Source organism: Homarus americanus, unplaced genomic scaffold (assembly GCF_018991925.1).
Source record: "Homarus americanus isolate GMGI-L3 unplaced genomic scaffold, GMGI_Hamer_2.0 scaffold57980, whole genome shotgun sequence".
In the NCBI taxonomy this organism is placed as follows: domain Eukaryota; kingdom Metazoa; phylum Arthropoda; class Malacostraca; order Decapoda; family Nephropidae; genus Homarus; species Homarus americanus.
The window spans coordinates 14,881,211-14,906,787 of record NW_024716703.1 but is presented as its reverse complement, the minus strand read 5'-3'; the positions used below and the strand labels follow the sequence as shown (position 1 = coordinate 14,906,787).

At 42.2% G+C, this 25,577-nt stretch overlaps 2 protein-coding genes across 5 annotated transcripts in view; one reads left to right on the top strand and one right to left on the bottom strand.

Moving 5' to 3' along the window:
- The window catches only part of LOC121858306 (formylglycine-generating enzyme-like), a 47,036-nt gene extending 41,859 nt beyond the window's left edge, over positions 1–5,177 (bottom strand). Inside the window, exon 1 of one of the 3 annotated variants that reach the window (XM_042354632.1) lies at positions 5,080–5,177. The gene's annotated coding sequence lies outside the window, so the exon portion shown is untranslated. Of the gene's footprint in view, positions 1–4,970 lie in introns of all 3 variants that reach the window. The other 2 variants (XM_042354634.1, XM_042354635.1) reach the window with 2 other exon arrangements.
- Positions 5,178–5,204: 27 nt separating this feature from the next.
- LOC121858307 overlaps positions 5,205–25,577 on the top strand; it is a 35,897-nt gene continuing 15,524 nt past the window's right edge. Inside the window, exons 1-3 of one of the 2 annotated variants that reach the window (XM_042354636.1) lie at positions 5,205–5,584; positions 10,871–10,987; positions 12,948–13,091. In XM_042354636.1, the coding sequence (XP_042210570.1) occupies positions 5,321–5,584; positions 10,871–10,987; positions 12,948–13,091 (525 nt within the window). In that variant the 5' untranslated portion in view covers positions 5,205–5,320. The remainder of the gene's footprint in view (positions 5,585–10,870; positions 10,988–12,947; positions 13,092–25,577) is intronic. The other variant, XM_042354637.1, reaches the window with a different exon arrangement.

The window sequence follows — 25,577 nt, the reverse complement described above, 5'->3', positions numbered from 1 at the left end:
CCCCTGAAGCTCCTGTTTTGTAAATGCCTGGATGAACAAATGGTCCCCAGTGAATGGTAAGTGGCTTATGCGAGTCCTATCTTCAAGAAGGGCGATCGTCACTTCACGAACAACTATAGACCGGTGAGACTGACCAGCATAATATGTAAAGTACTTGAGGGTATTATCAGAGATGACGCAATGGAACATCTAATACGAAACAACCTTGTAAAAGATTGCCATCACGGTTTTATGCCGGGGCGCTCCTGCTTAACACAATTGCTCAAGGTATTGGATATTTGGACCCATATTCTGGAACGGGGTGGTAATATCGACAATATTTACCTAGATTTTGCCAAGGCTTTCGACAGTGTACCCCACGAAAGGCTGAAAATCAAACTGGAAGGGTACGGAATTCGGGGAAATGTCCTAGCGTGGATAGAAGACTTTCTACATGACCGCAAGCAGTGTGTGGTGATTAATGGCACGAAATCGTCATCTGCACCTGTCACAAGTGGGGTACCACAGGGCAGTGTAGTGGGCCCGCTGTTGTTTGTTTGTTTCATAAATGACATGCCTGACGTTGTACACTCCTCCATACAAATGTTTGCCGATGACGCCAAGTTATTTCGGGAAATTAAGAACCAAGCGGACTGTGAAGAACTGCAGAAGGACCTCTGAGGGCTCCAGGAATGGTCGAAGAAATGGCTGCTGAGATTCAATGTCACGAAGTGTAAGAGGATGCACCTGGGGCGTACCAACGGGAAGGAGGCGTATCATATGTCCCAACAGGATGAAGAAACTGCACTAGTTGAGACTGTGTGTGAGAAGGACTTAGGTGTGTATGTTGACAATAAGCCGAAGTTCTCGGGCCATTGCGAGAGGAAGGTAAATCAGGCAAATAAATTATTGGGTCTTATAAGAAGGTCGTTCAGATATCTAGACGGTTCATCCCTCGTAACGATCTTCAGGAGTGAAGTGCTTCCCCATCTGGAGTACTGTCACCCCATCTGGTCCCCGAGATATGCTAGGGACTGTCAGTTGGTTGAAAATGTTCAAAGGAGGGCCACCAGACTGTTGCCTACACTTCGGCACCTCAGCTACCCTGAGAGATTGGAGCGCTTGAACTTGCCTAGCTTATACTACAGACGGGCAAGGGGGGACCTAGTTGAGGTGTATAAGCATCTCAGGGGGCACTATTCAGTTGAGTGTCCTTACTTGGAGCTGGCGGACGTTCGCCCCACAAGGGGTCACAGCTCAAGATTGAAGAAGCCACAAGTCCAGAAAACCGTGAGGGCAAACTTTTTCGGAGTGAGGGTTGTAAACTCTTGGAACAATCTACCAGAGAGTGTTGTGACGGAACCGAGTGTTAGCTCTTTCAAGACAAGACTTGACCAACACTGGAGTGGGTTCAGGTACATTTAGGAGCAGGTGCATGCCCAGTATTTGCCAACAGTGCGTGACAGGAAAAGTAATCAGAGACTTGACCGATCGCCCAAGCGACTAACAAGCCGATCAGTGGCGAAGAGGATAAAAGTAAAGTAAAAGTAATAGGTAGTAGGCAGCTATCAAACAGGGAGGTACTACCCCTGGGAAGATATTGGAAGCATAATGTGCTGTCTAATGGTTGACCCTGCTGCCATATGGCATCACAAAAATTGTGACCAAGTCCCAGGTTGCTGATCTGACTTTCTGCTTCATTTACACACAATTGCAGGGTCTCAATTGTTTCTCTTACTTTGACAACACAACATACATATATCGTTTCTCACTTTTGATCTTTTTTATTTTTTGGGGTCCTTTTTTTTATTATTATTATCATATTATTATTATTATTACAGTCGACCCTCGCTAATTCGGACCCCTTTAATCTGGATTTCGGATAATTCGGATGAAATCTGAACTGAGCAAGGGACTGTCCGTGTCAAATTTCTGGTTCTGGGATTATCCGATAGATGGTGCGCACGCCAGACCGCCAGTCATTGTTGACTTCGCGCCATATTCGAGTATCAGTGTTGTGTTGCCCTACAATTTTCGTTGATATTTCTGTGATTAGGGATCTTTCAGCCTTGTATTTTACATCTTGTCTTCAAGGGGGAGTACCTTTAATACGCCGAAGAGGAAGTATGAGACCCTTTCTGTGAACCAGAAACTTGAACTTATAAGGAAGTTAGAAGCTGGTGCTTCGGTGTCAAGAGTTTGTGATGAGTATGGTATTAAAAAGCAAACAGTTTCGGACATACGCAAGGCTAAGGACAAACTCACTGCAATATTATGCAATATTAACCTAACCTAAATTGGTTAATTCAGATAATCGGCTAAAACGGACACCCTTCCCCCCCTATTAGTCCGTTTTAACGAGGGTCGACTGTATTATTATTTAATATTTTTTATATATATATATATATTTTTTTTTAGTAATTTCTATCTAATAATAATAATAATAATAATAATAATAGTGATGATTATTATTATTATTATTATTATTATATTTTCGCCCAAAAGGCCTGGATGTGGGTCATTGACCTGTGCTCTGGTGGGCTAATCTCGTAAAAAAATAAAATAAATAAAAGTTCAAGTTAACCTAACCTAACCCATATTACTGTGTTTCACTTGTTGCCACTAAACGGATCTCATGAATTTTATAGTTGTAATTGGTAATTTTGACAAGTCTAAGACACTTTTATTCAATGACATTTCTAGCGCAAACTACGTTTAAGCGAGATATTTAACATTTTATTATGTTTGTTCGTACGTGGCGGTACACACCCAGAACATCAAACGACGTAGTGGTACATACGCAAAACATCAAACGACCGCGGAGCTCCCCAATTAGGTTAAGTTTGGCTGGTTAGGGTCTAGTTTTTCTGAAGGTTTTCGATGTGTTTTGAACACTTTTGGGTTAATATTTAGTAGTTGCCACACCCTAACTGAACATTGAGTCATATATGGGGAAATAGCGGAAAAAAAAATTGAAATAATTTATTCTCTTATGCTTCCGTCTTAATTTGATGGTTTTCGAGTTATTTTAACTTTTATTTTATAATATTTGGCCAATCAGCGTCAGTGTTGATGTAACATCATAGGAGTACGCACCAATCAGCACGAGTGCCAATGTGACGTAATACTCGTATGTTAATCAGCATTTGAGGGCAGTTGGAAGATGGCGTCTCTGCGAGATGGATGTGCTGTACATTGGCTGGCTGACGCATTATTCAGCGTATTTTGGACAATGAAACAGCAGCCGTTGTCATTTTTAGGGCTCACAGAGTTCTTGTTTCATCTGTAAAGTGTCCAAGATGTAGGTCAGAGTGTTAGTACTGTGTAGATCACCATGTATGGCACTGTGGTAAGAGACGACACTGACGAAGACACCACTTCCTCATTTAAGTCACATCGCTCTTAACCTCCTGTATCTCTTACTTAAGGTAAGACACTAGTGACTAGGGGTTACATTTGGTGAGATGAGGTTTTTTTTAATTATATTTGAGGTTTCCACATTGTTTGACCTTCCACTTTTTTTTCAGTATCGCAACTACTGTTCACTTCCAATGGCAATGAAGGTCATATGTGTATTTAACACAATGATTTACACTATAAAAACCCATTTTCATAAGTCAATTAGGTGAAGGCAACTACTAAATATTTACCCACTATTTACCTTGATTTTTATGGAAAATCTCTAGGTTCTGAAATCAGAGCAAGGCTTATCAGTAAATATTCGTCCATTGGCTGTCCTCAGGCTTTGGTACGAGCATAGGTTTATTTGGTGTTTTTCTCAAATCTGACCTTCATTCTTGTGCAAATTAGCGGATTTTGCAAAAAATTTACATTTTTAACTTTTAACGAGCCGCTAATTTACACAAGAATAGAGAAAGATTTGAGTAAAGCACACAAAAAAACACACACAAAAAACTATTCTAATACCAAAGGAACCAACCTACCTAACCTAACTAACTTAGGAGGAAAGGAGGAGTCAAGTGACTCAAAGTGAGGAGTATAGCCTCAAGTAAACATAGCGGGAACCTCCAGACAGCCAATAGACGAATATTAACCACAATGTGTTTTTCCGATGATTTAGACAATTTGAAGACACTTCTTTTTGACGCTTCCAGGTTTCAACTAAGTGAAGGATTTTACAGCTGCTTTCCCCATCTCAGTAACAGTAAGTTCATCCACGGCAGGTGTAAAGTTAGGGTCCGACTAATTACCCAAATGTACCCAAATGTAGCCGCAATGAAGTCAAATAATGGTCCTACATGAATAAATCGGACTGCCAACCACTTCTCGACTAGTATTTGGTGTCACGAAGTCACAAAAAATTGGTAAACTTAATTTAAACTGAGTTAATAGATCGCGTGCATGTACCTAACCTAACCTAACACAACTCAGATTAAATTAAGTTTACCAATTTTTTGTGACTTTATGACACCAAATAATAATCGAGAAGTGATTCACAGCCCGATTTACGCTTGTAGGACCATCATTTGACTTCATTGCGGCTACATTTGGGTAATTACTCGCTCCCCCGGTACAAGCTCGCGATCTATTAACTCAGTTTAAATTAAGTTTACCAATTTTTTTGGACTTTGTGACACCAAATACTAGTCGAGAAGTGGTTGGCAGTCCGATTTATTCATGTAGGACCATTATTTGGCTTCATTGCGGCTACATTTGGGTAATTAGTCGGACAGGTTAAGTTATGCTAGGTTAGGATAGGGTAAGATTAGGTGGAAAAATCTCACATGTTGCCATTATACAAATAGGAGTTAACCATTTCGCGCACCTGCCACTTTATTCTGGCTACCGCCAGGCAATTTTATTCAGCTTAGAGTAACCTCCTGCAGCCAAAGGGTTAATGAAGGTCAGATTTGAGTAAAACACACCAAATAAACCTATCCTTGTACCAAAACCTGAGGACAGCCAATGTAAGAATATTTACCACACATTGCTAAACTGAAGAGCCATATTAGTTGAAAATGCAAATTTACCATTTACCACCTTGAAGCCTGATGATCTGGATGAGATAGGTCATTTATAACACCACTTTTATACAGTATACATCAAGACCCCCATTACATGAGGAAGGGACAGACTCACCTACTGCACCGTGACGTGAAGATAACAGTCACAACAACTGAGCCACTTATGTTACACCACGGTTCACTGTCTGTTGTCTCATACACATAAATAACTAAATAAATAAATCAATAAATTAATAAATCAATTCATTCATTGATTTATTGATTTATTTATTTGTGTATGTATGTGTGTGTGAGGGTGATGTAACAGTTAGTGAATGACGTTACTGTGTCTGTGATCGTCGCCAGCTGAGGTAAACATGGGGGAGGAGTACGAGAGGAAGAGGATATCCACTAACCCTTTCTTATACACTGATGGCAGTTTAGTGGAAGAAGACGTGTTACAGGCTGGCCTCGAACCTACTGAAGGCTCTACTGAGGGATCCATTACCTCCACCATAACTGGATCACAGGAATTACTGGGTGATCCTGACCAAACCCCTCAAGCAGAGATCCCCAGCAGACAAGTGTGGGTCATGGGCCGAGCTGCAGTTAGTATGTCCATTGATATTGATGATGAAAAGGTAAGCAGTGTGACTCAATCGAAATTTCATGGTTAAATTGATTATTTCTCAACGCAGTGGGTAGTTTACTGTTGATACTAACGCTATTTTACCGTTATTTGGTCGATTTTGGATACAAGTGAAGTTGGCCCTTGGTGGCTTAGGCCCAGTGAACTTGGCCCAGTTACAGTGGTGATCTCGGCCCCATTTCAGCGGTCCGACTAATTACTCAAATGTACCCTAATGTAGCCAAATGTAGCCGCAAAAAAGTCAAATAATGGTCCTACATGAATAAATCGGACTGCCAATCACTTCTCGACTAGTATTTGGTGTCACGAAGTCACAAAAAATTGGTAAACTTAATTTAATCTGAGTTGTGTTAGGTTAGGTTAGGTACATGCACTTGATCTATTAACTCAGATTAAATTAAGTTTACCAATTTTTTGTGACTTCGTGACACCAAATACCAGTCGAGAAGTGATTGGCAGTCCGATTTATTCATGTAGGACCATTATTTGGCTTCGTTGCGGCTACATTTGGGTACATTTGGGTAATTAGTCGGACCCCCATTTCGGTAATCTCGGCCCACAACCTGATGTCAACAATGGTATTAATTCTCAGGCTTTTTGGGGTAAATTTACATTAGTGCACACAACTCTGTTAGAAAGTCAAAACTATGTTTTTCTAGTGTATATTTGTGTGTTTTGATTGGTTTTGACCTTCATTTCCGTCGGAAATTGCCCGTTTTTTAGTTGTCAGGGGTTTTGGGTGGGGCGTTTTCCAAAAAAATATGGCTAAGCGAATACAAAACACACAAAAAAACACTAGAAAAACCTGACCTGACCTAACATAACCTAGCCTAACTAACTCTCACCATATGATGCAATCACTTATTTCTTACCTTATTGTTCTGCAACATCTCTTCTTTGTCTTGAGGATAAGGAACGAGTTACCACATTGCCACATATGTTGGTCTTGACGATATTTACATTCGTTTTTGCACTTAGGACACTTTACTGAGGTCGGGAGAACACCATGAGATCTAAAAAAATTATATTGCTTGTTCGTTTTTTCCCCAAAGTGCTCAATCAACTCCATATAATTGAACTGACACCAATTGCAAACTGCCATGGTCGGAAATGACTTTGAATTTTGAAAAATGAGAGACCCAAAATAAAAATAGAATTTGATTGGGTCAAAATTACCGCGAATTAAACAACAAATCATTTTAATTGGTGGCAAAAAAAAAAGCTTTTGATTGGCCGAGTGACGTGGACGGTAACACATGCGCGTGACGATTTATGAAGGAAACACGCAGTGTGGGAGGTGAGGTAGGCGATGATGGCAGAAGATTAATGGGAGAAAGTAGAGAAAATTTTGGATGTGCTATCTCCGTTATTATACGTTTGTGACAGTAATGTATCAGAAGAAAATTATCTTATAATTGCACATCTTTTTTTAATATAATAATAGTCTTGGGATAGGAAAGTTGTGTGCACAAATGCAAAAATAGTCTGTTATTTATTATAACTTTATTATCAATCCAGTGTTGACTGCTTGGTATCTACTCTTCTTCTCCTTATTATAAGGACCTTATAGATCTCAGAGTAACAACCAAGACTGTCCTCAATGCTGCATTGAACCTTTGAGCTACGTTCTCTGTTTGGGTCGATATCTATAAGGATTTGTTTTGCTTGCTGGAACATGTTGAATGATTCTGCCAACCTCTTGGAAGTTAGCGTTTGTTGAGGTTCTTCTTCGTCGTCGTAGTCGTCTTCAACGGGACTGTGTTCTGTTAGTTGTTGCAGATCTTCATTGGTGAGCTCTTCTGAATGGGATGCCAGGCCGTCTTCAATATCCTCTGATTCCAGCTCATCAAAGCCTACCTGTCTAGCCAAGCTGAGGATATCCCATGCCTTCTTATTTGCCTTGTAGATCACAGGAAGGTGATCCTTAGAGTAACCTTTCAGGGCCCGTGGGTTGGCAGCGCGAGAAATCAGCATAGGCTTTAGCTTCAAGTCACCGGCAGCGTTTGCGCCAAGCAGCAGCATCAAGCGGTCTTTAGCTGCTTTAAACCCTGGCGCCCTTTTCTCCTCCTTGGAGATATAGGTCCTCTCAGGCATCCTCTTCCAAAAGAGACCAGTCTCATCCACATTGAAGACTTGCTTCGATGAGTAGCCTCCTTCCTGGATAATCTGTTTGAATTCTGGCGGCAATGTCTCGACAGCAACTGTATCTGAATGGGCAGCTTCATCAGTCATCTTTATGTTGTGGAAGCTATTCCTGTGCTTAAATCGTTGAAACCATCCTCGGCGGCCGTAAAGTTCTCGTCCTTCGATCCTTCACCATCTTCTGCCTTTTTGTCGTCAAACAAGGATCTGGCCTTATGCTGGATAACCATTAGGCTCACAGGGGCATTGCGTTGATTCTGGTCCTCCATCCACATTGCCAGCATCTTTTCCACCTTCTCTATCAGTGCTTCTAGTACGAGGTGTCTTAGTAGCACTCAGAGAAGACCCACTTCCAGCACTAACCTTAATCTTGTTAGCGTTGGTCCGGATAATACGCACCGTTGTAGGGGTTAGAACAAGCACAGCTGCTATGTCCACAACACTTTCCCCTTTTTCAAATCGGGTTAATACATCCATTTTCATAGCAAGGGTAATGGTCTAACGTTGCCTCTTCACTACACTAGCATCAGTAGCACTTGATGGGCGCTTGGAAGCCATTTCGAAAGGTTAGAGTACAGTTTTAGAGCAGAAGCACTTAAGCACACACGAATGATGTGAAGTTGTAACAGACTGGCTTGGCGTCGCTTGGGGACGCTGTGACGTTCCGTAAGTGAGGGCAGCGCGCTGAGCCGAGAGAGCGTAGCGCGGCCAGACAAGAGAGGGTGATGAGCCGTAGAAAGTAGTTTGTGACGATGCAAAACGACGTAGTATTGAATCACCAGGACGTTGAACGAATTATTGGTCTCTAAAGTTTAGCGACGTAGTACCGAAACAATGTTAAGCGGGTTGACGTTATACAAGGACTTACTGTACTCACTGATGGGTGGAGTGTGTGGTGGGTAGTGGAGCGGAGGAGGAGGATGGCTGGAGCGGAGGAGAGTGGTGAGTCACTGAGACTCGGTGGGTGCCTCCTCCTCCCGCTCTCACTGGGGTTCCTCGGCTGTTGCTTGCTCCTCCTCGCTTGCAGGCTGTTGCGAAGATGCTGCTGCTGCTGCCGCCTTCTGGAGACGAAAAAAAAAAGAACCCAGCGTTGACTGCTTAGTGCTGCTCCTCTTTTCGTCCTTGTAAATCTTATTGTAGCAACCAAGACTGTGTCATCAATGTTGCATTGAATCTTTGAGCTACATTCTCTGTCATCAATGAAGATTTGCATTCCTTGCTGGATCATGTTGAACGCTTCTGCCAACCTCTTGGAAGTTCACGTTCGTTGAGGTTCTTCTTCGTCGCCGTCGTCGTCTTCAATGGAACTGTGTTCTGTTAGTTGTTGCAGATCTTCGTTGGTGAGCTCTTCTGAATGGGATGCCAGGCCGTCCTCAATATCCTCTGATTCCAGCTCATCAAAGTCTGCCTGTCTAACCAAGCTGAGGATATCCCTATTCACTGCTGGGACTAAGTCCGTGAATCCAGTAAGACTGTTGACGCACTCGGGACATAGTTTACGCCACACACCATTCAGGCAACTTTCTGAAACTTCTTCCCATGCCTTGCCAATGTTGTCAATTCCATGAAGATTGTTGAAGCCGAGCCAATATTCTCGGATCGTTGGTTTATTTTCTCCATCAGTAGCCTTTAGCAGTTGATCCATGGTATGCAGTAAATATACGCCTTGCATGCAGCGATGACGCCTTGGTCCATAGGCTGTGTCAGTGTTGTCGTGTTGGGAGGCAGGAATACAACTCAAACACTGTCATGTAAGCCGTCAATATTGGGAGGATGCGCTGGATCATTGTCGACGACAAGAAGAATTTTGAAGTTGAGGTTCTCCTTGGCACAGTATTCCTTCAGTGCAGGGACGGTGTACACGTTTAACCACTGGCTAAATATGGCGCCGGTTATCCATCCCTTCTTATTTGCCTTGTAGATAACAGGAAGGTGATCCTTAGAGTAACCTTTCAGGGGCCGTGGGTTGGCAGCGCGAGAAATTAGCAGAAGCTTCAGCTTGAAGTCGCCAGCAGTGTTCGCGCCAAGCAGCAGCGTCAAGCGGTCTTTTGCTTCTTTAAAACTTGGTGCTCTTCTTTCTTCCTTTGAGATATAGGTTCTATCTGGCATCCTCTTCCAAAAGAGACCAGTCTCATCCACATTAAAGACTTACTTCGCTGAGTAGCCTCCTTCCTCGATAATGTTTTTGAATTTTGGCGGGAATATCTTGGCAGCAACCATATCTGATCTAGCAGCTCCACCAGTCATCTTAATGTTATGGAAGTTATAACGGTGCTTAAAACATTGAAACCATCCTCGGCTGGCCGCAATGTTCTCATTCTTTGACCTTTATGTCGTCAAACAAGGATTTTGCTTTATGCTGAGTAACCATAAGGCTCACAGGGGCATTGCTTTAATTCTGGTCCTCCATCCACATTGCCAGCATCTTTTCCATCTTTTCAATCACGGAACTTCAAGTACGACTTGTCTTTGTTGCACTCAGAGAACTCCCACTTCCATCACTAGCCTTAATCTTGTACGTGTTGGTCCGCATAGTACGCACCGTTGTGGGGGTTAGTCCAAGCGCACTAGCAATGTCCACCGCACATTCCCCTTTTTCTAAATGGGTTAAAACCTCCATTTTTGTAGCAAGGCTAATGGTCTTAAGTTGCTTCTTCACAACACTAGCATCAGTAGCAGTTGATAGGTGCTTGGAAGCCATTTCGAAAGGTTAGAGTACAGGATTACGAGCAAAAATACTCGAACACGTAAGAACGCCGCGGAAGGCTAACAAAGACCGGCGTCGCTTGTGGATGCCGTGTGACGTTCAGCGAGCGAGAGGTAACACTCCAAGACGAGAGAGAGTGATGCTCCGTGCATAGTAGTCCGCGACAACGCAAAAATGACGTTATATCGAGTCGTCCGGACGTTAACCGAATTATTGGCATCTGAAGAGGAGCGACGTTATAACAAAACAACGTTAACGGGGGGAAACGTTAAACAAGGACTTACCGTAAAACAAAAATGCTGTTAATAATTCCATCCAAAAATAACTAAAAATCAGACCACATAACTAAATAGGATTTTTACCCTTAAACTCTTGTAGTACTGTAGATGTTAATGGTACCTATTGTATATCCTCTTTCTCTTGTTAAAGTTACAGACAATGACCGGTTCATACTCTGAGATCTTGGAGCGGCCAATGCTGGGACAACGTATTGCTGAAGAAGATGAGCAAGTAGAAGAAGGGGACAATGACATGGCCAGGGATGATGTAAGTTGAGGCTACACTGTATATAATGTACTGTATAGTTAATGAGGGAGTGATGTAGGTCTTGGGGCCTTTTTTTTCTGGTCTCGGTTGCTTATCAACGGTTTCAGTCTTGGTCTTCTGTGGTCTCAAAATTATGCTCAAGACAACGTTTTTATTTTATTTTATTTTTTTTAGATTTTTTGGGAGAGAGTATTCTACCTATTAAGTGTGGGTTCAGGTAGAGAGTTACCTCACTAATCCACTATCAGGCAAAAGTTGACTATATGTAGGCATTCCTGGGTTGCAATCAGTTACACAAGGTGATCCAGGTCAATTTGGCACTTATCATTCTAACTGTGCCAGCCACAAGCGCTTTGCATGAGGATGTATTTAGCCTTGGTTGATAATGAGGCCCCATAGATGGCAAACATCAGCAGAATATATACTGTGTATGTTTATATTTCTGAAGTGTAGTGAACACTTCTCATGTTATAAATTACGATATTCGAAAAAAGTATTTAGATATGAACAGCTAGCCTGATATTATAGAAATGATCACAGTACAGGGATCCCACGTTTAACGATCGTTCACTTAGCCATTTTTGGGTTTATTGATTTAAAATTTTTAACACCCTTAGTTGTTTAACAATTACTAATTTTCTGTTTAGCTATCTTCAGCTCTCTGGGAAAAATCCGGGAGGGAAGTCGGAAAAACTGGGGATTCTGTGCTCCAAGTGCACATCTTTACAATACAGTAATATCTCCATTAGCTGGAACAATTGGTGCAGAGCACTTCCGGGAATGAGAGATTTCCGTGTAATGAGACGACTCTCAAAGCCAGAAAAAGCCGTTTTTTTTTGTGTTTTTTTTTTTTTCTAAAAACCAATTTTTGTGATATAGCTCAGAATGCGACGCTCAGCAATATTACCTAGGTATGTTAATTCCTAGCTAACTCACCAGGCCAACATACAGGCAATTTAAACATCTAATAATTACTTAATAAGTAATATTAGGAGGACACGTCACTACCTGGCATTTAATTGCAATTCTCAATACCCCCTCCTTCACCCCCACCATACGCATCACGACCTTCATCTCTTGCCTTAGAGCGAGCAGTAAACAAAAGTCAACTCTCGAGGGGTGGAGATGGGTGGGTTATCGGCGTCGCATTCTGAGCTATATCACAAAAACTGTTTTTTAGAAAAAAACGGCTTTTTGTTCTAGTCGTAATGCGACGCTCAGCAAGAATACCCGAGCAGGAGGTGGAGAGAGAGGTGACTTTGCATACAAGGCTCCGCTGACTTAGGTCCAGATTATGTTATAAACCGTTAAGAATATTTCCCAAATTAGGAACATTTACCGGAAGGTAAAATGTTAATTTACTCAAAAAGGATACTCAATTTATTCTGATGAGGAAGAAGGTCCTGGTTGTGGAGATTGACTAGGTGGGGGAGGGGAACCCAGCACCACCACATTTGAAGCATCTTTCAGAGATAGATGAAGATAGCTGTCTTTAAAAGTTTTGAAGATCTCCAAAAGCCCATTTCCTTGATCTGACTGAGACTCATATGCCGCAGAAAGGCCACAGACCCTACATATTTCCTAGTGTCATGTGCCAAAAATTTCTTGCCAGGGTCTGCTTGATTCACTAATTGAGATAAGGATTTTGTCATTTGACTAGGAGATTATTTCTTACCATCCCTTGATGAGAAAACATAGGGGCCTCGATTAGGGAATCTGGTAAACCATTCTTGAAGAATCTTAACTGGGCAGGAACATAACCCTCGCATAAGTTGCGAGTCTACTGCAGCTAAATGGAAATATCACTCAGCAAGCGATCGTTAAATGAGGGATACCTGTGCAATACTATAATATGAAAGGCTTGATGTTTACCAGTTTAATAAGTGTATGTACGTTATAGTGGACAGATATAAGGTAGTCCTGTGTAAGTAATTACAACAAAAACCATTTCAATTTGCAGATGGATGCCGTTACTCCTGTATGTTCAAATGTAGATCCAGTTCAAGCTTTCCTTACTCAAGAGCGCCTCACTGCTTTCATGGCCCATGATGATTCACAGGGGGAAGCCCCAGAATATGGGGCAGAATTATCTTGTGATAGTCAGGTGAGCAGAAATAACAAACGATGGCTTTTGGGCCTTAAAATCAACACACACCATCCTAAGGGCAAACATGTAAAGGGAATATACATTTCCTTGCACACGAGATAGCTGGCTCAGTGAGGGAGCGGGAGAGCTCAGAGTTTAGGGGATGGGGAGTGTTGCTAGGGAATCGGTGTCCCAGCTGGTCTCCGTTAATATGGTGAAGCAGGGAGTGTATGCAAATGACGACTGTGTTAATCTTTCATTTAGCTTTTGTTTACTGATTTGGAGATACAGTATGTTTTGTTGTAACTTATTTATTGGTATTATTTTTATTTATTCCTCATATTTCCTGGTACTGTATATACAGGGTGATTCAGCAAAGAGCACATTAAATTGGAGGATGAAATCCTTGATTAATTCTAAACCACAATGGATCTATGGTAAAATGTCAGATTCTGCATAGTGTCCATGTTACAATACATTTAAGATGTTGTATTAATTAGAATGAATTTGAAGTGAAACCCTCATAGGTTTTTGTAATCATTTATTCACAGATGTCTTATGTACAGCAGTACAGCGTGACACAGATGGCTGACACAGGTGCAATAAGACAGGGACCGTGTACGAACGAATGAGATAAAGGCAGTTACAGGGGGAGGGAGTTTCACTTCAAATTCATTCTAATTAATACAACATCTTAAATGTATTGTAACATGGACACTATGCAGAATCTGACATTTTACCATAGATCCATTGTGGTTTAGAATTATCCAAGGATTTCATCCTCCAATTTAATGTACTCATTGCTGAATCACCCTGTATTATTTAAAGAAAACTATGGCTACAGGAGGAAAATACACACAAGATTTTTTCCTACATGCTCCCTGCTTAACTATGGACTGCTTCTTTTATGCTGTAAAATGTATTTTTGGTGTTTTTATATCATTATTTATCGTTTTATACATTTAGTACATTTGCCGGAAGATACGGACAATTGGCTTTTTCGGACAGGTGGTCCCTCCTTTTACTCCGGATCTTGGAGGGTTCACTGTAGTGCTATTTATCAAGAGTTGCTTGATTTGAGTGGCATTGATATAATATAGGATGAAAAACAGTGATGAGGAGGAAACAGATCCAGATGATGCAGAGTTTGTTGAGGCAGCCAGTGGTGAGGTCAGTGATACAGACAATGGCGCTCACTCCCCTTCCCCATCCCTTCAGCGAGGTCATGGTGGCCGTGGACGTTGAGGACCACGTGCACGCCAGCCACAATAATATGCTTGGAATGCCTGCACTAATTTTACACCTGAAATACCAGTTTTCAACTGTGGTTTAAAAAAAAAGATGTTTTTTTTTGCCAAATTATGTCTAGTGGATCTTATGTCACCCAGACCATAAGGGTTAAATGTCTTTAACTGTTAATTTTTGCCATTATAAATTATATAAAAATAAATAAATAATACAGTAAACCCTCGGGATAACGAACTAATTGGGGGAAGGCAATGGTCGCCAAAGCCAAAAATCCATTAAAGCCGATTGCCTCTCAGTTTGAAATACCAGATGTTTCAAATGCAAGATTTAATTACAGTTACCCCGCCTAACGCGGTTTCACTTAACGCGTTTTATCATATACGCGGTGCCTTGCCAGAGCTGAACTTTCACTTAACACGGATTTTTTCCACATATACGCGGTGAGTGTCCGGCTCGAGACGCTATTTTTAGATTTGCCCCACCCTGCCTGACTGCCTGTTTTAGCTCATAAAATTCATACAAATTACCCGGCCAGAATATAATTTACATTGCTGGAATTCTTATAATTTGGTGATCATTTTGAATATAAACATCATATTTTTGCATTAGACATACAAATTTTAGATAAAAATTTTTCTCAAATTAACTATGTTATCTTTTGTGCAAAATATATGACATTTATATTCAAAATATTCCTGGTCTTACAAGGAATCCAGCAATGTCAATTATATTATCCTAACTTTAGTTTGAGGTATTATTTATTAAAATTTAGTGGTTATCCCACACATCTCCTTGGGACGGTTGGTGGGGGGTGGGGGGGAGGGAGGGACCGACCGACCATCTGTTACCCTGTGAAGAATTATTATTTTTTTTTATTAACTGAAGATATTTGTTTTAGCTCATAAAATTCATACAAATTACCCGGTCTGAATATAATTTACATTGCTGGAATTCTTATAATTTGATGATCATTTTGAATATAAACATCATATTTTTGCATTAGACATACAAATTTTAGATAAAAATTTTTCTCAAATTAACTATGTTATCTTTTGTGCAAAATATATGACATTTATATTCAAAATATTCCTGGTCTTACAAGGAATCCAGCAATGTCAATTATATTATCCTAACTTTAGTTTGAGGTATTATTTATTAAAATTTAGTGGTTATCCCACACATCTCCTTGGGACTGTTGGTGGGGGGTGGGGGGGAGGGAGGGACCGACCGACCATCTGTTACCCTGTGAAGAATTATTTTTTTTTTTATTAACTGAAGATATTTGTTTTAGCTCATAAAATTCATACAAATTATCCGGTCTGAATATAATTTACATTGCTGGAATTCTTATAATTTGATGATCATTTTGAATATAAACATCATATTTTTGCATTAGACATACAAATTTTAGATAAAAATTTTTCTCAAATTAACTATGTTATCTTTTGTGCAAAATATATGACATTTATATTCAAAATATTCCTGGTCTTACAAGGAATCCAGCAATGTCAATTATATTATCCTAACTTTAATCTGAGGTATTATTTAATACTAAATGTTAAAAACCCTGGAAGGGAGGATTGGTGGGGGGTGGGGGGGAGGGTTGGGACTGACCGCGCGGTTGGAAGAGGGGGGGAGGCAAGGTTGAGTCCATTATTTGAATGGACATTAACTTGGCGACTGTATTTCTCTATTTCTCTTAAGTATTAATTGTGTGCATGTACCATCATAAAATTAAGATGTTATTTTTACTACAACATAGGTATGTGCCTTCAAAAAGTGGAGTTTGGGGGTCGGGCCGGTTTCTATTGGAATTAATCCCATGTATTCCTAGTAACAAAATATTTTACAGTACATTAATATTCAATAAATGGCTGAGATATGTTCTTAAAATCCCAAATTATTATTCTAATTGTTTTTAGATATATATTTTGTCTACATGTAGTACGTTGATTTAAAGCAAATCGATTTAAAATTATTGATTTAAAGCGACACCCACAATTAAGGACACCTTATCAATTTAAAGCTAATCTTTCCTATTTTATGCGAGTCAAATCTGGCGCGGATTACCCCGGGGTTAGGTAACAATTTCCAATTTCAAGCTCAAAATTTTCAGAATGGGTCATAAGCCCGCCAAAGCTCCAACCCCGTCATCCCACTTCTCTGTCTTCAGTTGCCGCTTGGGTATTGTCAGTGTAACAGCTGCCTCTCGTGTGTGTCAATTTAGTGCTCTTAAATCTTTCTCATACTCGTTCATAATGCCCAAACACAAGCCAACTCTGTACTGTACTTGTACTCAAATGTACGGTGGTCCCTCGGTTAATGAACACAATTCATTCCAGAAGGTTGTTCATTAGCCAAAACCATTATTTCAATGGGATTTTGGGTAATTGGTTCCAGCTCACCGAAAATTACATACAAACTAAAAATAAATGCAGTAAAGTACACTTACTTTGAGGTGTGCATGTAGAAGGCTCCTGGTTGATGATGATGATGGGAATTAGAAGTGGGGGTGGAGGAGAAGGGAGAAGAGAAGGCAGTGGGGATGGAAGAGAAGTTACCTCATGCTTCATGCCACCATTTCACCCATAAAATTAAGTTCACTGGGTGTATTTCAAGATTATTTTCTTTAAATCAACACTGCACTGCACTATATATTGTCAATATGTAAAATAAATTTCAGAATGACCAATAATTGTACTGTAAAAACGTAAAAATAGTTTATGTTCAAGAGAGTCTCAAGCAAGATGCTTCCTCCACTGAGCAGAGACACAAATTGACGCCATTCTGGGTGAGTCAAGTGGCTGTTTGGCGCACCAAAAACTAGTTCCCTGTACTTCAATTATGTTAAATAATTGTTAAAATGACTAAAAATTTTAATATAAGACTTGGAAAATTATTGAATAGTACAACCTTCTTGATATTTACTCAAATGGTAACGAATTTAAGCTCTAAAACTCATTACTGTATTGGCGGACTAATACTACAGCTGGTAAGCAGGTGAAAACATGTTGACACGATTTCATAAGGATTTCGTTAACCGAATTTTTGTTCATTAATCGAGTTGAAGATTCTTATGGATGGTAATTCGTTAACCGAAATTTCATTAACTGAGTGATCACTGTACTAAATAATTAATAAAATTTTTATATCAGGTGCATATTCAAATTGTGTATATTCAGATTAAACACTATCTTACAAGACTCCCAGCATTGTTAATTATATTCTTCCCGGTCAATTCAGTGACATTTTATAAGTGAAAAACAGATAAGACACACAGGATTAATGTCCCCGACAGCTGGTGAATACCCCACCTCACCCTCCCCTCCTCCCCCCTGCCTGGCTGTCAACACATCACCTCCCCCTTCCCAGGGGTGAAGGTGTTTTTAGGCTTAAAATTTTTATCTTATAAAATTTCTCAGACTAAAGTTAGGAGAATATAATTTGCATTGCTGGAATCCTTGCAAGATAACGAAAAATTTGAATGAAGACATTATACACCTCACATAAGGGATAAGGGATTGTGGACCTGTATTACATTACAGTACAGTAAAGCCTCAAATAACGACGTTAATGTGTCCTCCAGTATTGCAGTGTAAGGTGAATCGTCTTATCGTGAATCATTAATTACCATTAAAATAAAGCAATAATAATGAGATGTGTTCCCAAGTGTGACCTTTTCATATCTTTTGTGTGGCATGTTACCCTCTTTTCCCCCAAAACAATAAAATTAATGAAAAATGCCAACTATATTCTTTAAATAATGTTTATGAATGCATCTTATACAATATAAATGAATAATAATATGGTCACACAAGAGGAGATGGGACGCCATTGTTTTCGTTTGTGTTTACAGTCAGGAGTCAGGGACGATAGTTCTACAAGAGAAAATTAAGAAAATAACACCCTGGTTGTAGCTGGAGTAAAATTAATAGAAAAAATTAATATACTGTACAGTGGCCCTTAACATACGCGGGGGTTAGGTAACAGAGATACCCGTGGATGTTAAGAATCCGTGTACTTTTGCTGCCCCTGGCCCCCCATGTCCTTATTTACCGTATATACCTGTGTGTAGTTCGAGTTTTTAAGACCAAATTTTTTGGCAAAAAATTGGGGGTCGACCTCTAAACAGGTAATAGTTTCATTAGGTTGAAAAATATTTACCAGTAACTACCAGTAAACAATGGAAACGACGCACCACCAGCTGTGAGTGTCGGTACAGTTGCCAGGGCAGATCTCTTGCGTCATCATAGCAAGCCCAAAGTAGCCAAATGCATGGTATGGTATGCACAGGACAATGTAAAACATAAAGTATTCATTTTTTAAAGTTTATTTATAGATACATAAATTTTTGTTCATTACATTTAAAACATCAATCTTTGTTAATTAAATTTAAAACAAAAGAAAACTACGATACCGTTTTTCTAAATACAGTAGTACCCCGATTTACGCGGTCAATTGAACCCACAGGGTACCGCGGAAAGTGAACAACAGAACATATGGGATTAATTCCAATAGAGACTGGCCCGACCCCCAAACTCCACTTTTTCCGACACAATACCTATGTTGTAGTAAAAATAACATCTAAATTTTATGATGGTATGCTCACACAATTAATATTTAAGAGAAATACAGTCGCCAGGTTAATGTCCATTCAAATAATGGACTCAAATCCCCCCCCCTCTTCCCAGCTCACTGGCCCCTACCTCTCTGAGAAATGATTGGGTGAAACACTAGATTTTAACGTTTAGTAATAAATAATACCTCAGACTAAAGTTAGGATAATATAATTGACATTTCTGGATTCCTTGCAGGTCAGGGAATATTTTGAATGTAAACTTCATATATTTTGCACAAAAGATAAAATACTTGCTTTGTGTAAACCAAATTATTACATTAGATCTAAAATTTGTATGTCTAATGCAAAATCCATGATGTTTATATTCAAAATGATCATCATATTGTAAGAATTCCAGCAATGTAAATTATATTCTGGCCGGGTAATTTGTATGAATTTTATGAGCTAAATAAAAAAAATATATATATACTTCACGCGTATATGAGTAGATGCACCGCGGAAAGTGAAAGTCCGGTTCTGGCAAGGTACCGCGTAAATGAGAAGTCGCGGAAAGGGAAACCGTGTAAAGCGGGGTAATACTGTACCGGGTATTTTCATTAAAATATTACATCACAAGTATATTTTACCTTAACTGTGACTGAATGAATATATTCTCAGAAATAAATATGGAAATGTAATATTTTTGCTGAAATGACGTACGTATTACAGTGGAAAGTGGGATAAAATCATGACGAAAACAATGACTTTTGCTTTCTTTCGTTGTTCAAAAGATTTTACCGTAATCGCTTTTCGAATGGTTTTCAGTTAAAAACTGTTGTATTACAAATATTCTATCCTAATTCATTTGAATAAATGCTACGATATTTTCATTAAAATCCATCAAAATCGTTTTCCTTGTCATCAGCACCAAACAGTCCTCTCCTTGAACAGTATCGTCATATGGATCAACACCATCATCAGCCATAGGATCATCAATATCTTCATCCTCAATCACGCTCTCATTAGCCTCATAATCCCACAACAAGTTGTCTTCTGTCCCATCAAGAGCATTCGAAATCCCACATTTCTTAAAAGATTTCACCACAATTTCTGGTCTGATTGCGACCATGTCACCAGGGCTCTGCCGTATCAGCTAGACGTGTGTTTCGAATCGTTTTCAGTTGAAAAACTGTTGCACCACAAGTGAATTAGGATAGAATATTATTGTAATACAACAGTTTTTTAAATGAAAACCATTCGAAAAGCGATTACGGTAACATATTTTGAACGAAACAAAGCGAAAGTCATTGCTTTCGTCACTTTCCACTGTAATACGTACGTCATTTCAGCAAAAATATTACATTTCCATATTCTCAGAAATAAATAGTAGTTTTGCTGAAACATAATGTATTTCAATGTAAATTAGGATAAACTACATGAAAACAAAAGACTTTACCCAACCTTCCGATGTTCAAGATATGTTACTCATTTTTTAATAGTTTTTGGTTAAAATACTGTTATATTAGTGATATTCTATTCATACTGTGCTTGATATACAGTAAAAGTACCAAAAATCCGGATGCCAGAAATCCGGACCACCCGAGAATCCGGACTTTTTGAAAACTCAAACATTGTTTTTTTTTAGCGGGCTTTTGTGTGTATGTGCGCATGCATGAGCGCCACAGCTGCACAGCGACAACAAGCGACCACGCGGTTGCCACTTTAAAACGAGCAATCAAACTGTGACAACGTATGTAATTTTGAGTCCTACTCTTTCCATTTACAGATTACTGTACAAGCCCATAATAATGGCTCCTAAAGTAGATAAACTTCGTTGTGTGAAGAGAAAGAAGAACACGTTGAAATTGAGTGACAAACTTGAAATAATTAAGAAACTAGAACGTGGTGTGAACAATGCTGTTCTAATGGAAACATCGACATTGGGAAGTCTACAATTTATGATATAAAAAAGGCAAAGAATAAAATTCTAGAATTCACAGCTTTTTCTTTAAAACTGCTCGTTTTGATAAATGAAGCATGCTATATTTGCTTATGAATAAACTATCAAAATGTACCTGTTCATCTCTTCTTTATTCCTCCTTAAATTTGAATTTTAAAAGTACTGCCTGAGAATCCGGAAAATCCGAAAATCCGAAAATCCGGACTGATCCAATCCCCAAGCAGTCCGGATTTTTGGACTTCTACTGTAATACATTCACAGAAATGTAATATTTTTGCAACTATAATGCTGATGTCAACACAAGCGTGGTTACAGCGAGACTGACTGACTGAGGGAATGCGGGGTGGTGCGGGTGATGTGTGTGTGTGTGGTGTGCAGTGTGTGGTGTGCAGTATGTGGTGTCGCGCGCGATTTGAATAATGAATATTCCTTTGAATATATATTCCTCCAGCGCACCTACCATTCCCTAACTCAACCACTACTGAGCCTCCTCCCCGTCTCTACTCTGACGAGCCTCTAGTTCAAGCCTTTGTGCCGCCACCAGTGCCCCCCACAACCCCGTCTCTACCCTGACGCTGTCAAGCCTTGTGCCGCCACCAGTGCCCCCCCACAACCCCGTCTCTACCCTGACGCTGTCAAGCCTTGTGCCGCCACCAGTGCCCCCCCACAACCCCGTCTCTACCCTGACGCTGTCAAGCCTTGTGCCGCCACCAGTGCCCCCCACAACCCGTCTCCAGTGACATGACACAGATCATGTCCCTCTTCCAAGAATTTACCAGTCATGTTGAGAAACTCTTGGTTACACTCTGTACCGCCATCTCCGACCTACACCGCCAACTCCTGCCCTTTGCTGCCACCCAGTCACTCCCCTCTTTTGGTTTGACACAAGCTGGTAGTCCCCCTGTGAGCCCCCCTGCTCACAGGTTGTGTGTACTGGGGCCCCCGAGCCAAGCCCTGCCTCATCTTTACGTCACGTGGTGCCTCAACCTGTCTACCCACCTCAAGCCTCGCCTGCTCCTGTGTCTGTGCTGTCTCCACCAGGACTACCTGTTGGACCTGAGGACTCCACCCCCGGCTACCCATACTCCACCGACATGCCGGCACCTAAGGCCCATCCGTCCACGTCAGGGGTAATCAGTCTAATACACCACAATGGATAGCAACGCTACAGGACTGCAGGTACTCACCTGGAACATAAACGGCTTGCAAAGCAAGTTTGGTGCCCTCAAAACCTACATCTACACTGAAGACGTCGACGTGCTGTGCCTCCAAGAAACGCGGTGTGCTGCTGGTACCTATGTGCTCAGTGGCTACACATGTGTTGAGAGCCCATCCACTCCTGTTCTCTGCATCGACGGACTACCACGAAGCCATGCACGTGGACTACGGATCTACGTCAAGAAGGATGTCCCCTACCAACCTCTCGACATCCCCCTTGATGACGACACTACCGACGCACATGCCATCACAATCACACTAAAAGGTATGTCCCTCAATATTGTCAATGTCTATGTGCCTCCCTCCACCCCTACTGTACCTGTCCTACCACACCATATCACCTCCACCCCCACCCTCCTTGTGGGGGACCTCAATGCCCGTCACCCTAGTCTCGGCTCCCAGGGGCCCCACTCAAACTCCCGGGGTAACACCTGGCTCTCCTACCTACAAACCACTGATGACCCTGTACGTCTTCTCTGCCCTCCATCACCCACCCACATCGGGGGAGGGAAACTTGACTACATAGCTCTCTACTCTGACCCTCACCGCCCACACTCCACCCGCATCCTCCACTCCCCCCACAGTGACCATTTCCCTATCCACACTACCCTCCAGTATGTGAGAATACCCGTTCCACCCAAGGGCCCTAGGCTCAGGCTACCCCCTGCCAACATACCTGCCTTCATCACTTCCATTGCTGAATGGTTTCAGGGTTACACTGTCACCACCGCAGACCAACTCTACCTTGATCTGTCTAAACAATGCACCGAACTCCTCCGCCCTGTCCCAAAACACCGCCGCCCTAACCGCCAGCCCAGGAGTCAGTGGAACGTTAACCGTGACCCTCATGTTAAGTCTATCCGAGTATGGCACCGAATAGCAGTCGACCAGTGGAAGAAATCTCCCAGCCCCCCTGACTCTCTACGCTTCCTGATGCGCACAAATAAAGAGCTCCAATCTGCCATCACTCTCGCATGAGAGAAACAGTGGTTTGATTTTGCTTCTTCTATTGACCAGTCTACATCTATAGGTGATATATGGCGCACCATTAACCGTGCCCGGGGTACCAACGCTAGACCCGCGCTCCACCCCAGACCAGCTGCCCGAGCTGAGGCACTCTCCCAGACGTGGCAGGAGGCCGCCTCCATTGATGCGCTACCACCCGCTGTACGAGACCTCACCCTCGCACTGCAACCACAACGCCGACAGTGCATCTTCGAGTACCAAGACCTATTTGCAGACACTGATGTGCCTTTCACACAGTGTGAACTACTAAATGCTGTTAAGCGTGGTCGGTCCACTGCCCCAGGCGATGACAGCGTCACATATGATGTGTTAAATGCCCTTATTGCCACCCCTGGTAACCCCCTCCTCTGTCTATTTAACCTCTCTTTTGATACTGGTCAGCTGCCTCACTCATGGAAGACTGCCACCATCATCCCAGTCCCTAAACCGGGCAGACAAGATGAATATCGTCCAATATCCCTCATCTCCTGCTTCTCAAAGATGATGGAGCGCATGATACTCCACCGCCTCCACTGGAAAATTGAAGCCCACCTGCACCCTGACCTCTATGGTTTTCGCCCCGGAAAGAGTACTGCTCACTGCATCGCTCACTACATGGCAAACACCTCCGCCAAAACCTCCCTCTTCGTCGACTTCAAGGGTGCTTTTGATAAAGCCAACAGTGAAGTGATCCTTGAGGGCCTCACTCACATGGATGTGAAGGGCAAACTCCTCACGTGGATTGCTGACTACCTCTCCCATCGACAGGCCCGTGTCCGTTTTCAGGGCCACTACTCTAAGATCAGGGACCTTGATCTTGGCACGCCTCAGGGAGGTGTACTCAGCCCTACACTCTTCAATGTTCTCATGAACTCCATCTGCCGTCTCAACGTCATCTTTGCTGAGCGAGCCCTAGACGGTCACATCATAAGCTACGCTGATGATATCCTCCTCCAAATTACTACAGTGCAACATGAACAACCTATACTCTCCACGTTCGCCCGGACCTGTCAAACACTCGGGCTAGTCATCTCACACACTAAAACCAAGTTCATCTCACGCTTCCGGCGTCAGACACCACTGATTCTGCAAGGACAAGACATCGATCAAGTACGCACCTACAGGTACCTTGGTCTACCTGTGCGAGCCACTACCAGAGCCACGACCTCCGCTGTCGCCGCCCACGTCATCTCCCAGTGCCGCCAACGAACGAGGCCCCTCCAGTCCCTCACTCACGGCCTCAAAGGAGCCTCTGTCAGGGTCCTACGTCTCATGTACATTGCCATCGTCGGAGCTGTCATAGATTATGCCTCTCCTGTCCTTGTAGTTGCCTCCCAGCGCGAGAAACAAAGCATAGAGAAAATCCAAAACAGGGCGATGAGACTCATCCTCGGCTGCCCTATGACCATCAGAATAGAAGTCATGCAGCGCGAACTAATCTTGCTTCCCGTCTGCGATCGAATTACTGCTCTCAATGCCATCCTTGGTGTTAAACTTCTTCGCAGTGAGCAACCGACTCCCCTGTCGCGCTCACTGAACTCACATCTTAACACCCTCCTGCGCCGGCCTGTCCCCATTACTTTCCCCCCTCCCTCTCAACTCTGGCCCGTCCACACTGCTGCTGACATCCTGCGTTATCACCTCTACACCCCCTCGACCTCTCTCCCTCCCGAGTACACTCATCCGCCTCTACCGCCGTGGACCTCCCCGTGTGTTGATGTTGTCGTCCACACCTTCCCTGGTCGTAAATCCACCCAACTGAGGTATATGCTCAAACTTAACTGCCTTGAGCAGATTAATGATGTCGCTTCCTCTCTAAAGACCTCCCACCCTCCTATCCTCGTCTACTGTGATGGGTCTGTTACCACGCTGGGCAGCGCTGGGCCAGCTGTGTGGATTCCTGAGCGCCAGGCCTGCAGAAAAATCAGGGTCCACGACTGGGCCTCCTCCACTGATGCTGAAAGCATAGCCATCCTCGCGGGCATTCATGAGGGGGCGACCTATGCTCGCACTGAACGCCGGAACCTCCTTATAATCAGTGACAGCACTTCTGCGCTAGCGAGGCTCAAATTACCCTCCCCCTCCTCCCCTGCCGCCCAACACACCCTAGCCGCCGTTGCCGGGCTAGAACAAACTGATGACATCCGTGTCAAGTTTCTTTGGATCCCGTCACATATAGGAATAACTGCCTGTGACACTGTTGATCGGCTTACCAAAGAAGCTACACAAGAAGAAGATACTGAAGCCACTCTCGCCCTCTCCCTGAATCATCTCAAATCTCGCATACACGCCACACAACGAGAGGCATTCAACGAAAATTGGACACACCTGAAACAACGGGGTAGCGTCACACTATGCCACTATGACGCTGTAACCGGTGACGACAACCGCCACTACAAAGCATATCAATCCCTGACTCGATCTCAACAGCTTATATACATGAGACTGCGCCTAGGGTACAGGTACCTATGGGAGTACATTGGCAACCCTGAGCCTCACCGCACTGTTTGTAAAC